The sequence below is a fragment of the Myxocyprinus asiaticus genome, chromosome 31, assembly GCF_019703515.2.
Source record: "Myxocyprinus asiaticus isolate MX2 ecotype Aquarium Trade chromosome 31, UBuf_Myxa_2, whole genome shotgun sequence".
In the NCBI taxonomy this organism is placed as follows: domain Eukaryota; kingdom Metazoa; phylum Chordata; class Actinopteri; order Cypriniformes; family Catostomidae; genus Myxocyprinus; species Myxocyprinus asiaticus.
In genome coordinates, this window is record NC_059374.1 from 22,437,413 (window position 1) to 22,453,561 (window position 16,149).

Here is a 16,149-nt window from a genome sequence, read left to right on the forward strand (position 1 = left end):
GTCAGAATAATAGTAGAGAGAATGATTTATTTTAGCTTTTATTTCTTTAATCACATTCCCAGTGGGTCAGAAGTTTACATACACTTTGTTAGTATTTGGTAGCATTGCCTTTAAATTGTTTGTACTTGGATCAAAACGTTCCAGCTTCTCACAATAAGTTGCTGGAATTTTGGCCCATTCCTCTAGACAGAACTGGTGTAACTATGTCAGGTTTATAGGCCTCCTTGCAAATTTTCTTTCGAATTGAGGTCAGGGCTTTGTGATTTGCCACAACTTTTGAGGTATGCTTGGGGTCATTGTCCATTTGGAAGATCCATTTGTGACCGAGCTTTAACTTCCTGGCTGATGTCTTGAGATGTTGCTTCAATATATCCACATAATTTTTCTTCCTCATGATACCATCTATTTTGTGAAGTGCACCAGTCCCTCCTGCAGCAAAGCACCCCCACAACATGATGCTGCCACCCCCATGCTTCACGGTTGGGATGGTGTTCTTCGGCCTGCAAGCCTCACCCTTTTTCCTCCAAATATAACGATGGTCATGATGGCCAAACAGTTAGATTTTTGTTTGATCAGACCAGAGGACATTTCTCCAAAAAGTCCTCTGATTTTTGTCCCCATGTGCACTTGGAAACTGTAGTCTGTTTATTTTTATGGTGGTTTTGGAGCAGTGGTTTCTTCCTTGCTGAGCAGCCTTTCAGGTTATTTCGATATAGGACTCGTTTTACTGTGGCTATAAATACTTGTCTACCTGTTTCCTCCAGCATCTTCACAAGGTCCTTTGCTGTTGTTCTGGGATTGATTTACATTTTTCGTACCAAAGGTATTTTAAGGGGGGCGCAGAAGACTGACCTGTCCTCAAATCTCATTCACTTTCAAACATTCAACAAAAGTAGTGAAAATATACATAAGAACCGATATGCGCAATTTCTTTTCCTCTGCTTTTAAACTTTAGCCTGGCATGACCCGAAATATCTGAGAACCACTGCTTTAATCCCTCCAAAATTGGCCCCATTCACTTCCATTGTAAGTACCTCACTGTAACCTAGATTTTTGCTTTGTTTTAAGAAAAAGTCGATTGCAAATGCAGTCGATTGAGCTTAACTTGTACTGAGTGGTATTCTTGGCTCTGATATTTACATATGTCCTCTACTTTTCCATTTCTTCTACATCTCCTAATTCTCCATAGGAAACAACATTCTGTTTGTGGGACACGCTTCTTCATTGGAGGCCTGCACTCGCCAGATCCAGGGCCTTTCTCCGCAGAATCCTAAAGATTTTGTGCAAGTAGTCCGAAAGGTTTGTATAATCTTTACTGTCATTCATGTGTTCCTTATCTCATCTGTTTTGTTGACTTTTCTATGTTTCCCTTTAAACATGATGCATCATGGGAGCTGATGTTTCCCTCCAGATTCCTTACTTGGGTCTCTGTGCCTGTGAGGAGCAGGGGGATACAGAAGTCTGGCAGTTGGTGGACCCACCAATTCTTCCTCTCACGCATGGGCCCAACCACAGCTTCAGCTGGAGAGAGACCTTACAGCAAGAATGACCATATCTGCATGGTCTGTCCACAAAAGACTTGTCACTTGCACTGGAAGCACACAACTGAACGTCTTTTTAAATTGATCTTATTTGTCCCATTCATACATTATGCAAATTAGATATTGATTTGGGAAGTGTTTTTGTTTGCAGGTGGACTGAGGAGACCGCACTGATTAATAAACAATGTGGTTGTGTTTACTGAGCCTTTAAGCAGGCTTTCTCAGGGCATTGGCTATCACTTTTAACAGGTGAAAATGCAGAGTGGCATAATGTAACATTTACCATGAATATGAGATTGCTTCCTGCCATATATGTACATCTTTGCATTGAGATGTTTTAAGAGCTTATCTATTTTAAACGCTGTCATTTCTAAGAATTTTCTTTCAAACTTAACTTGAATACATAAAAGAAAGTTTATTATCTGTTTAAGTATTGTTAAAAGAATATCAAATACATTTGTAATATTTTACAGATGGTTGACAATCAGAAGAATGAATAATACTTTGTCACATTATTTAAATAACTGCCTCAAAACCAAATTAACATCAGCAAAAATAATTTGAATATGTGAAACACTGATGTAATTAATGGATATTACAAATTATTAAGAAATTAAAATACTTTTAAATGTGTAATGTTTGAATTAAGGTATACATAGGGAACTAGGGCTTTTTTCTTCCACATGAACACCTGGGTCATATGCACCTTTACATACAATATCTTTGAAAATTTACAATAGATTATTACAATGATGATATTGACATATAACTCCGTGGTATCATGTCTAGAAACTAATAAATCTATTTATTGCATTTCATAAGTGAATATTGTGATCGTAAAATAATTTAATTCAGTGACAACAGGTGAATAGCTGAATTATAAAATGGCTTCATTCAACCATTTAGCTGTAAAATCTCAATTTCAATCCTGAACTCACTGGTATAGGCTACTTAAACCACATTCTTCCTGCACTTAGCAGGTACAGTACATCGACATTTTCAGTCAGTGCGTTTCGCGCCTTTAGCAGGTACAGTACGGTACATCATCATTTTCAATCAGTGCGTTTCGCGCCTTTAGCAGGTACAGTATGTCATCATTTTAAGTCAGCGCGTTTAGCAGGTACAGTACAGTACGTCTTTTCAGGCAGTGCATTTCGCACCTTTAGCAGGTACAGTACAGTACGTCATCATTTTAAGTCAGCGCGTTTAGCTGGTACAGTACGTAATCATTTTCAGTCAGTGCGTTTCGCGCCTTTCGCAAGTACAGTACTCCATTTTAAGTCAGCGCGTTTAGCAAGTACAGTACGTCATCATTTTCAATCAGTGCGTTTCGCGCCTTTAGCAGGTACAGTACGTCATCATTTTAAGTCAGCGCGTTTAGCAGGTACATTACGTCATCATTTTAAGTCAGCGCGTTTAGCAGGTACAGTACGTCATCATTTTCAGTCAGTGCGTTTCGCGCCTTTAGCAAGTTCAGGACTTCATTTTCAGTCGGTGCGTTTAGCAAGTACAGTACGTCATCATTTTCAGTCAGTGCGTTTAACAGGTACAGTACGTCATCATTTTCAGTAAGTGCTTTTAACAGGTACAGTACGTCATCATTTTCAGTAAGTGCTTTTCACGCCATTAGCAGGTGCGTCGTCATGTTCTGTCAGTTTTGTTGATCACATAGGTTATAATTTACAGTCAGTTGGTTCGCATTATATTTATCAGATTATATTTATATATTTATACGTTATTTAGTTGTAGTCAGGAAAATGAGTAGTTACCAAAGAATGGGAGCCAGTTAATAGCAATTAATCAAAGATTAAAGGTCTATGAAAGTTAACAGTTTGGTCTATATACAGTAAAACTGAGGTATGAAGTTTAACCGTTCCAGTTTGTTTTAGATTTAAATTTAAACTGAGAAGTTAAGGCCATTATGCGACAAAGCCTGGGCGGTCAGGTTTACGAGACCATTGATATTTGATCTCTTTCATTTATGTCCTGGTTTAACCCGAGCTCTCTTATATGGCTTCTTCGACCTGTGATTTGTGGGCTAATCTTATCTATTAGACATATTTGTTGTTCTCGATTAAAGTGCCCTCTAGTAGCATCCTGAAATTAGATTGAAGAAATGCAGCATTGATGCATTTGTTCAATTACAGATGGCTAGTCAGTTCAGGTCAGCCACTGTGAGAGATCCTTTAGGCAAAGAGTGGTTTTAATAGCAAACTCTGGTCATAGAAACAGCTTAGATCTATTATGTTAGATGACCACAATTTTAAACCTATAGACCACAATTTTAAACCTACACTGGTGGCCAAATGTTTGGAATAATGTACAGATTTTGCTTTTATGGAAATACATTCGTACTTTTATTCACCAAAGTGGCATTCAACTGATCACAATGTATAGTCAGGACATTAATAACGTGAAAAATTACTATTACAATTAGAAATAAAGAAAAAAAATAATTCAGAACTTCTTAAACTACTTCAAAGAGTTCTCATCAAAAAAAAAAAAAAAAAAAAAAAAAGAACAAAAAAAAAAAACTTGCAGCAATGACAGCTTTGCAGATCCTTGGCATTCTAGCTGTCAATTTGTCCAGATACTCAGGTGACATTTCACCCCACGCTTCCTGTAGCACTTTTTTTTCTGTTTCAAAAGTGGCTTTTTCTTTGCAATTCTTCCCATAAGGCCTGCACCCCTGAGTCTTCTCTTTACTGTTATACATGAAAATGGTGTTGAGCAGGTAGAATTCAATGAAGCTGTCAGCTGAGGACATGTGAGGCGTCTATTTCTCAAACTAGAGACTCTAATGTACTTATCCTCTTGTTTAGTTGTACATCTGGCCTTCCACATCTCTTTCTGTCCTTGTTAGAGCCAGTTGTCCTTTGTCTTTGAAGACTGTAGTGTACACCTTTGTATGAAATCTTCAGTTTATTGGCAATTTCAAGCATTGTATCACTTTAATTCCTCAAAACAATGATTGACTGATGAGTTTCTTGAGAAAGCTGTTTCTTTTTAGTCATTTTTGACCTAATATTTACCTTAAGACATGCCAGTCTATTGCGTACTGTGGCAACTCAAAAACAAACACAAAGATAATGGTAAGCTTCATTTAACGAACCAAATAGCTTTCAGCTGTGTTTGATATAATGGCAAGTGATTTTCTAGTACCAAATTAGCAATTTAGCATGATTACTCAAGGATAAGGTGTTGGAGTGATGGCTGCTGGAAATGTGACCTGTCTAGATTTGATAAAAAATGAATTTTTCAAATAGTGATGGTGCTGTTTTTTTACATCAGTAATGTCCTGACTATACTTTGTGATCAGCTGAATGCCACTTTGGTGAATTAAAGTACCAATTCCTTCCGAAACAGCAAAATCTGTCCATTATTCCAAACTTTTGGCCGCCAGTGTATATACACAAGCACAACTGAACTGGGTAGTATGCTTTGAAAATCAAACAGTGATGGATGAAAACTAAATGGGCAAATACCTTTTAATGTAGATAGTCAGCTGTCTTGGTGCTAAAATGATGTCTCTGGTGAATCTTTTGAGGTCTTTTAATAACCATTTAAGACTTAAGTCATAGTAAGATTACATACTTAAAGTTGTTGAACTGCAGTAATCACACAGTAATGAACCTGAAGCAATTGACTCCTATGTTAATGTCCTTACACTCTAATTACACAAGCTGTAAGCAGCCCTTTTCCCTTCCCTACTAGTTGGCACCTGTGATCTTTCAGACTTGGATCGGTTAGACTATCCCCTGATTAATGGGCCTGATTGGCAATAGAGGAGACTGACAAACGATTGGAGGGTTTCATTCCTCTAAAAATCCAAGTCATTATTGGAGAGCAGTGAATCTCTGCAATCTAATAATGCTCTCAGTGTTCTTTTCAAGCTTTTAAACTAATTTGTGACTGATCACTAATTATCGGTGACGGAGACTCTCGAGACAGCACTTTCCTGCTCCAAACGTTTGTTCCTATCTGAAAAGAGTTTGAAAGGAGCTATAACTTCCAAATGGTTGACTCTGCTCCCTGGTGGAGAGTCAATACGCTGCCGTGAGACGTTTGAGTGAGCATTGATGTTCTTTGCCAATATGCAATATTGCCTCTCAACAGAATAAAACACCTAGAAAGTACAAATGTCTGCTCTGGTTTTGATGGGGCTGTAGTCGGCAATCAGCAGTGTTACAGCTCTTATTGAACTTCTTATTGGGTATATCTATAGTGCTCCCCATACGCCAGACTTTGGTTGACAAATCCACATTCTTTAATTGCGTGACCATTGATTTCAGTTCCAGTCAAAAAGAGAGAAAAAAGGAAAATGCCTTCTTAAAGACAAGACATATATTAGTCTAATGCCGGTGGCAAAGGCTCTTATTTGTGCAGCGGAAGGAACGCGCACACACACACACACACACACACACACACACACACACATACACCCACAGAGGGTGTACAGACACTGAGCCTCTGGTTCTACCATTATGAGTCAACAGACATCTCACCGGAATAACATTTTCTTTTCAGTGTTGTTATTGTCCTCTGCTTGTTCACTTTGAATTCAGAGAGAATAAGTGAGTTTTGTAGCTTGTTGTTTGTTTTGTTGTCACAGGTGTCAACATGCTCAAAAAAATTGAGAGGTTTGCTTGTTTTTCAAGGGGAGCTTCTCTTTTTGCAAATTACAGACAGTTGTTTAATATTTATGTGGTCCTAACAACATTTCAGGTAAGTCCTCAAATTTTCTTTCTGCTTTTCTTTTAAGATTCGGGTAAAAAAAAAAGAAAAAAACAGGATATAATTTTGTTATGATACAGAACAGAATATCAGTTTATTGATTTTATGGTTGTTATTAAGAGCTGTTATTGTAGTGGTTTTGATAAAGAACAGGGCATGACTGGGCATAAATAGCAAGCTCACCATGCAATGATCTAGCCTAAAGATTTGAAAAAATGTTCATCTTCAAGACAAAAAAGGAAATCAACAGGACAAACATATTAAATTGTAATACATACTACTAGACAGACCTAGATCAGTAATCTTTTGTGTTTAGATTTCAGATGTCAAACACTGTTTCAAAATTGTTTTAAATATCAGAAAAAATAAATAAATAAAATAAAAACTGAAAAATGTAAGATACTAAATTCCAATCAAGCTGACTGAAATAAAGTCTACAAGAACTTCATTTTTTTCCCCAATAGGAGGCAATAGAGCTTCTTGTTAAAATTGTATGGCTTTATAATGTGCGGTGCAAGTAGCTGTTTCATTGCTTAATGCAGCAACAGTGCTTACTTTTTGCTTCTTTGTGTTTAAGCTCATTTAGGTTACGGTCTGTTATATGACACAGGCATGCACACAAAGGATCCATAATGGGACTTTTCAGGTAGTTCTAGAAAATACAGTCCTAAATTTACAAAGAAGTTTCAGGATTTTCTCCAGAAGTAGACTACATTGGTTGTACCTAAATGGGTCAAAAAACTAAATATATTTCCATAAGTCAAGTCAAGCACTTTATTGCCATTGTACAGCTAATAACAAAATTATTTTTGTATTCCACAAGGTAGTTGCAAGTTGTAAATTAAATATCTTATAAATGAAAAATATGTATGTTTATATATATATATATATATATATATATATATATATATATATATATATATATATATATATATATATATATGGATGGAATAATATATGGGGTGGAATAATAGTGTTCAAAACAGTGTTACTATAAAAGACACTCTATTAGCATAACATAAATATATATATAAATAAAAATGTCCAACATTCTTTTGAATGTCCATGTACTAAAATAAAATATTTGATGCCATGCGTGTACCTTCATTAACTATTACTATTATTTTGAATGGCCATGGAAAATGAAGCAATGTGATAACAATTTTACCTGGTCGCAAAAAGTAGTCGTTAATTTACCCGATGAACTTTCACCTTTTGCTGACCCTTTATGCTTCGCAGAGCTAATGTGTGCTTCTAAATCACTTGCACCTTTATTAGCAACTGACACATAAGTGCCAGCTTTGTCATACATTCTGCTTCCCACGGATCTCGATATATTTTTGAACAGCGATGTGGTTAATACTGCCATCTGCTGTCTCTGATTGTTTTACGAGAAGCAGAACAGCATTAGTCTAGTTACTCTTTTTGGTTTTGATTTCCTTTTTAGCTGTGGTCAGGCTCTTGAATGTCTTACTTGCTTACCATGATAAATTAATACAGATCACACAATATTTGTTGAGATTTAGCTGTTTAAAGATACAGGATCTATGGGTGATTAATATGTCCTTTCTTTTTTATTTACAGATTAAACACAGATAGCCATGTTATTCAGCATCAATAGGGCAGGCAGCAGCTGCCCTCGCATCTCAAAGTACAGTAGGTTTTTATTTGTATTCACTAAGGAGAGTCCTAGGGTCAGTGTAGTGGCATGCCGGTCAATGCTGGTGTGTTATGGTAAGGCATGACCCGAGAAAGGCAGTAAATGTACTGCCTTTGTTTTTGATGTAGTATATATATACGGACCATGTAATCTGTTTGTCTGGCTGAAGTGACCATTAAAGCTGACAAATAGGGCCAGGGTTAAGAGCAACTGGCTGAACCCATGCCAGGGTCTCTTAAAGTTTAATTGGCATTATTTTGGCTTTGAAGGGTCATGGGCTTAACCCTTTTATTGTGCTCACAGTAATGACAATCCTCCTCCTCCACTTCTGTACCTCTATGCACTGTTTTGTTCTTGCCTAGTCAGACTACCACCTTCACCTCAGCACAAGTGCTCTTTTTACCTCCTTTTTTCCCATAACCTTTGACCTTATTGATTGATCCGCAATCATCTGGAGCAGTCTCCCCTATTTAATTCACCCCTTTGTAGTCATTTTGACACCTGCCAAACTAATCGGGTGGTTTGTTTATGCAAAACAATGAAGTGTTGTTAAAACAACTTATATTACCTAATTATGAAGGTGCCCAAATGATTTGCATGCACAGAGTAAGATTTGTAAAAGTGTAAATTAAGTAACAAGCGTTATAGAAAAATGTGCATGCAGTGAGTAAGATTTGTGAAAGCGTAAATCAAATTGCAAGTGTAAAAACAAATTGCATGCGCACAGAACGTTTTGTAAACTTGTAAATCAAGTTGCAAGCGTAAGAAACAAATATTAGCAAAACTTTTAATGCTTTGCATAAGTGTAATTCATGTGTTGTGAATCTGTAATTTCGTATTAACACAAAGTAAATTTGGTGTGTATTCTTCTGACTTTTATTCGCGCTTACACTTTTGCCACTGATTCTGCACATAAACATGGCCAAAAACATTGTAACCCTGCAATCAGCAATATGCAAGCAAAGAAAGGGTGTCATGAACAGCAAAATGGATTGACCACATAGAATCAGTCTGTATGTGTAAAATAAACTGCTACAAATGTGTAAATGACTTGTGTTTGTGGCATAAATAATTTCCAGAAATACTCTGATATACACTTTTCCACCTTCCCTTTGTTGCGCACACACTTTTGGCACGAATTTCTCACTGAAAAGAGTTTTGCAAGCATGAGGGGGAAGGCAAGTCAACTTGCTTCTAGTAACCAATCAAATTAGGTTTTACTTGACCAGTTTACTCTGACCTGATTGGTTTAATACCGTAACAGACAGCTTCTTCTTCATTTGGCTCAGCGTCATTCCTCTCCTCTCTTAAATATTAAACTGAAATATTAATACATACACATTCTTTTATTGCGAGTGTAAAGTTGAGCTGAGACCATTTATTGATATAAATCTCAATCTGGTGTTCAAATGTTTCTTCTTTTTTCGTTCATTATTTTTATTATATTTTAATTACTTTCGATTATCACTGGCATGGTAAATGGATGGATGGATGGAACTTGCTGGTATCACTGAACTCATTCTAAAAAACAAAATGATACTGTTTAAGTGACCTATTTATCTATCTGTTCACAGAGTTTCGTTTTATATGGCTTAGTTTATTAAATTGTTTTCTAGCATGAGTTATGTGATACCAGCTAATTCCACCAAAATGCCTTGCCAGTGATAATTAATAGTAAATATAATTAAATCGTGTATGTATTAATACTTCAGTTTAATATTTAAGAGAGGAGAGGAATGATGCTGAGCCATATGAAGAGGTAGCTGTCTGTCACATTGTTAAACCAATCAGGTCAGAGTAAACTGTTCAACAAAAACCTAATTTGACTGGTTACTAGAAGCAGGTAGACCCGCCTTCCTCCTCGCTCTTGCAAAACTCTTTTCAGTGAGAAATTCATGCCAAAGTGTGAGCACAACAAAGGGAAGACGGAACAGTGTATATCAGATTATTTCTGGAAATATTTATGCCACAAACACAAGTCATTTACACGTTTGTAGTAGGTTATTTTACACATACAGACTGATTCTGTGTGATCAATCCGTTTTGCTGTTCATGACACTCTTTCTTTGATTTCGTATTGCTGATTGCAGGTTTGCAATGTTTTTGGCCATGTTTAGGCGCAAAAGTCAAGTCATTTTTATTTGTATAGAGCTTTTCACAACACACATAGTTTCAAAGCAGCTTTACAGAAAATCATTCATTAACAGAAACGAAACTGTAATATCTGTAAAACAGTGCCAAAAATGTAAGCACGGAAAAAAGAAAATTAGAAGAATACACACACCAAATTTACTTTGTGTTAATACGCAATTACAGATTCACAACACATGAATTACACTTATGCAAAGCATTAAAGTATTGCTAAACTTGATTTACACCTTTCCAAAACGTTCTGTTTGCATGAAGTTTGTTTTTACGCTTGCAATTTGATTTACGCTTTCACAAATCTTGCTCTGTACATGCAAATTTTTCTATCACGCTTGTAACTTCATTTACACTTTTAGAAATCTTACTCTGTGCATGCAAATCATTTAGGCACTCTTTTACCTTCATACCTAATGAATTAATATTAAAATGAATTTGTCTTTAACCGAATTAGCCATTTTAGATACCTTTTCTAGAATATTTTTGATTTGTGAAATATTTTATGTTTCAAGATTAGGTGAGGCAGGGAAAATTAATTAAATAGAGAAGGATGCAAGATCTTCATTTGAAATGCAGGTAGGGTTCTAGATAGTAATGATTTGAATAATAAAAAAAGAATAAATGCATATTGTAGATGTAAGAAGTTAACTTTTGTTGGTGCCTACAAGGACATGGTAAGATGGACAGACATAAAAGGGAAAGGAACATACAAAAAATGTGGTGGCAATCAGGGAAAGACAGAAAAAAAGAAGTAAGTAGGGGAGGTAGAAAGTGAGTGTGCGTAAAAGAGGAGAGAGCTAGGGGAGGGTGAGAGAATCTCTCAAAGGACTAATGTCCTCATTGTACAACCTGGTTTGAATTCAGACAAATTCTCTGAGAAATTAGGGCAGCAGAGAGAATCACCAGACCATGGCAGAAACACCCCGCACAGCTAAACTCACATTTTTTATATATGGATACAATCAGAAATTCTATGCTTCTGTAAATTTGTAGTCCAAAAATGCCTCATAATTCAGATGTAGCCTATTCATCCAGTGGTGATTGTTATCAGACAATAAATGAAGAGTTCTTTAGCTTTTCATTTTTAGCAGTTTAATTAGCAAATATAAATTACCAATTTGTCATTTTAATGTACGAAAAAGGAGAAGTCATTTCGGTTTATGTTGTGATGTTCTCTGAAAAGAAGCTTGTTCTAGTTTAATCACATTTTCTAGAATGAGTCTATTTGCTCTTCAGTCTTATCAGCTCAGCGTGTGTTTGTGCTAGAGGGCTGTGGAATATAAGCAGTTATTCCATGGGTTATGTGTTTTTGTCTGTGCTAGATAGAGAGGTCTGTGTACTAAATGTATGTGTGCATATGTTTGACTATTGCAGAGGTTTGTTATGCTAAACTTGGCAAACAAAAAGTCTCATCCGGTTGATCAGTGAAATGGCAAATAGAGCAGCATGTAGGTGCTTATCATGCTGTTTTCCAGACAGTGGAACACAGATAAAAGGGTGAAAACAGACCACACATGCACACATGCAGAAAATTACATTGGGAGGTGTACCTCATTTTTCATTTTCGAGTGGAAATACTACATTAATATGAAATGGTACACTGTATAAGGTAGCAGTGCTGGTGTGATAGTAGAATTCCATTTGAGATGGTAAACAATTATCCATAATCATTACTGGAATTTGACAAATGAATGTAAAAATTTTGGTTGCTTTCAATTTCCTCATGTTCTTGGAGCTCATATTATGTGCTCTAGTTTGTAGTTGTTTTGTTTGCGTTGTTTTTACGTTTTTACTGTATTTACATTATATTACACAAAACTTGGACAGAAGCACAAAACAAGCTCAATTACACGTAACTTAAAAGTGAAGTGTGTAATTTCTATGTCTTTAGCAGCACCAAACAGAATTGCAGAACAATGAGCTCATTTAAAAACCGATTTAAACAATCTTATACCGATTTTGCTTTATAAGCCAGCAATGTGTAAGGTCATATAAACACCTTAAATGCTTTTCCTTATTTGGGGTAACATCATAAACGTTTTAAGCAAAAAACAATAATAACACGCAGATTTTTGGTAATTAACCCAATATTGCGTTGCATGTAAACATTTTACGACCATTCTTACCGGCATTTCCGATGTGTACAAGTGTTGTGCGCATGCCTGTTTTGACATCAGAAGCAGAAATCTAATGTGAATGCAAGTTCTTACGTTGACGTGTTTTTTATTTTAATTTTTTTTAATACGCTGATTTCCCAAACACATTCCTTGTCCTCCCTTGGTCAGATACACAGATTGACCCTCCCAAGCCCATGCCAGTGGTTGAGCCGATGTTGTGTCAGGCTGGTCGGGATATTTAAACTAACAAAGCATTGATTTGATAGCGTCACAGAGCCACAGTATTTATATTTCTTGGAGGTATCAACCTATGAATGGCTTACTTGTAGTTGATCCATCACATTAAACTGAGACCCCGTGTCCACATGCGTGGACATTACGTTTTGGCTTCGCTATAGGCTATGCATAATTAAATTTTATTTAAACCGACTGATCTCAATTCAGGACACTCTAGGCTGTAATTAAAGGGTTAATCTTTCAATGCACTGAGTCACGTGACAACAACATGGTGCTGATCTCAGCTGAGTTTGTCTTTGGATGAAACGGCAACAAAACTACATCTGGTAAGAAACCTCATTAAGCTTTTACCTTAAAACCTGTTTGAGTCAAAAGAGTACAGTTTCTATTAGTGATGTGCCCGGATAACAACTTCAAAACGAATAACGGATTCATCCGAATAATATAGAAAAATATTAGTTTGACTGATTATCCAAAAAGCACAAGGATAAAGCGACATTTTAAATAAACATATCCAAAATTACAGTTAATTTATGTTGTGATTTCAGATTGGATGGCCGTGGTCTCGACTCCGTTTGCGGTCTCTGTAAATTGTGCACATCTGGAGCTTATCAAGTGTAACTAACTAAGATACCACATCATACACACTTTCCACTTCTTGAAATGTCTATGTTAATCTATTACACAATTCACACATGATTCTCATGTATTTATTTATAGCCTAAACCTGAGCGTAATGTTAAATTCCTGACCTTAAGTGATGATTTCACGTTGGAGCTCTCTTAAAGTTGATCACATTTATATTCACATCAGCAATTAAGGTAATTAATTGGTTAAGATTTTATTCCGAAAAAAAGTTGAAATGCTCCATCTATTAGGACTATTCCTCCTTATGTAAAATGAAGAAACTGAAACATCCTTTTCTTCTTCTTCTTCTTTAAACTGTGCTAAATTTGAAAATGTTAAGTGTTCTTTAACTCTGGTAAGGCACTATATAAATTTAACATTATTATTATTATTATTATTATTATTATTATTAAACTAAATAATGGTGTCCTATCATAAAAATTCCTGATAGACTTATGGGACTTTCACCTGTTTGTAGGCTATATTGATTTTATTTTAATTTCTTTTAATGTTTGAATTTGTATTTATTATTCACTGCAAAATGTGTGCTTGACATTTCTCATTTTGCTTGACACCTCTTACCTCCAGAATAATGTTGTTATACATGTAAAAACAAACAAAAATTCTGTTTCTTGCCGATATTAACATCTGAAATACCAGGAGAAACCACAAAATATTCCAGTTAATGTAGACTACAAGTTCAGCTTCATCTGGTAAGAAAAAACAAGAATAAAATAATATTTTGTTAAATAATAATTGCATAAAATTGTTATTATAATTAGGCTATTATTATGAAAAGGCATATACAAGGCATATTTTATTAATAGAAACTATAAATGTAAGAGTAATACTTAAAAATAGGCATTTCATTTAGTTTTGACTCACTTCCAGTTTAAGCCCCGCCCACACCTGGTTCTATCCGAATACAGAGACAGATACAGATAATACAGATACAAATACAGATAATGGCTCCGCTGCACATCCCTAGTCTCTAGATTCATCCAATATATGTAATTTTAAAAATGTAATCTATATATTGCAAAACGGCCCGGTAAACACAGTGACAACGTACGTGGACTATAGGCTCATTTTCCTTAAAATATCCTATATTCACTGTGCATTATCACAGTGTGAATCAATGGATGCACCTAAACACTGAAAAATGTTGCTTTCAGAGGCTGTATATGGAGTTAGGATGAACATAAGGTGCATTTGAAACTGTTCAGAGACCAGTGCAGACAGACAGCGCACTGGAGGTTAAGTAATTCCATAATTAGGGAGCAAGGGAGCATCCTACAGCTTTCCTATGCAGCCAAGTACATTCACTCCTAACATCCGGTCAAAAGTTCAGTTTCAGGCTGCAAATGATGTTTGGAACACTCAACATGTTTGGCAGACATGAGACAATGGTAATCAGTACATGCAAAATTTTATTTTAACATGGTTGGCAGTGACTGGATGATGCTGAACATTACTTTGAATCAGAATTATTTATGCTAATTTCTGATGTAATGTCTGTAACATCTCAAAAACATAAATAAGCAACACTCCTGGTAACATAATAAATAACTGACCAGAAATAGTACCACTGTCCACATATGTGGACATACATTTTTAGGAAAACTTAGAAAAATTGTTTTTCTGTTTCTTTGGGGCTACTAGATGCAAATCAAAAAGGGTAATGGGAAATGCACACAGCAGTCACACTTGGGTCTCAGGAAGTTAAATTTAAATTGGTATCAGCTGTGAGGTTAATTAAAGTATTAATTTAAGTATTAAAAGTCCTTTGTCATGTCATTTTGATTTCAGTACATGAAGTCAGGAGGTTAACTATGGGAGGCGTGTCACTGGCTGTCTTACTTGTGTTAAGAGAGAACTTGAGGAGAACAGTAACATGAGTAAAACTTTCACACCTTAATTCACCAGTTGAACTCTTCTACTCAGGTGTCTTTTTCCTTTCACATTCCTATTCTTTGTAGAAAAATTAACGGAGAAAGTGTGAGAAAGCCATTCATTTGGGGTGCCCCGGAGGCAGATGAAGGGTCAGGGGGTTAGTTAGGTGCCTTTCTCTCAGGCAAAACAGCAGTGGTTTCAGTGGGAACTGGGACACTCCCGTTTGTGGTGCAGACCTCTTGCCATTAAGCCACCTGTCCCCAATTAGGAAATGTGAGTGGATGGTAAACTTCAGAGTTTGCCTCAGGCAGACTTTGGTCTGAGCTGCATTACTGGGTTCTGTTCAGCTTGGAGGCAGAAGGGAGGGAGGATGTGGATGGGAGGAGGGACCCAGAGGCTGGAAATGCTTGTCATGTGCATATAAAAGTGTGCCTTTCATTTCAGAGCATGCTCTTTGAGAAATGCTCGAGTCAGCCCCTCAAATTTGAACGGGAGGGAGGGGAAGTTACGGCGCTGATTCTTGTGTTGCACTCTTCTGTGTCTGTTTCGCTCCCACACTGCGTGGCTCCCTCTGGACCCATGGCTCTACGGTTAGAGTGGATGAAAAAGGTGAACGTGGATTAAACTGAAAAAAAAAAATGGACGGCATTGAAAGGAAGAAAAAACAAGATGAGTGTGTGCTCTTTTTCTTAGCTCTAGTGTTTGCCCCTGTGCTGTCTATTTCCGAGACCTGCGTGAGGGAAACTTTTACAAGAAGATAAGAGGCAGTTTCTGTAAAAATGAAAGAAAGATGTTTGAAGTGTTGTTCAGTATTTGGGAGCTTAAATGGAAAGAAATGCTTTTTTGCTTCAGGTCAACTCTTTCAGCTAGTGAAGTATAAGAAAAGAGAGGTCAGAAGTGATGTTTGTGTGCTGTTTACATGCTGGCAAAAGGGGTTAGAAGGCTTGGAACTGTGTAATGAAGTAAGAAGACACGTGGACACTTTCTAAGAACTCCTGAATTGACACATGGCTCCAGATGCATCTTATCACCGTTCTATCTGTGACTGCTCTAATTCAGACACTGCTGCATGAGGGAGTATCAGTCTGAGATGTGAAGGGAGGGCGGAAGGGATTTGTCTCAACTGCGGCCATGTGGGTATGATATAAAAGGCAGATTTCTAAAGTGCTGTGCTGTTCACGTGGTTGTTTTTCAA

The 16,149-nt window shown here is 36.5% G+C and overlaps 1 protein-coding gene across 3 annotated transcripts in view; it reads left to right on the forward strand.

Moving 5' to 3' along the window:
- The window catches only part of LOC127422439 (ubiquitin-associated and SH3 domain-containing protein B-like), a 28,890-nt gene extending 26,578 nt beyond the window's left edge, over positions 1-2,312 (forward strand). For all 3 annotated transcript variants that reach the window (XM_051665960.1, XM_051665959.1, XM_051665961.1), the window contains 2 exons: positions 1,190-1,299; positions 1,412-2,312. In XM_051665960.1, the coding sequence (XP_051521920.1) occupies positions 1,190-1,299; positions 1,412-1,549 (248 nt within the window). In that variant the 3' untranslated portion in view covers positions 1,550-2,312. The remainder of the gene's footprint in view (positions 1-1,189; positions 1,300-1,411) is intronic.
- The last annotated feature ends 13,837 nt before the right edge of the window (positions 2,313-16,149 follow it).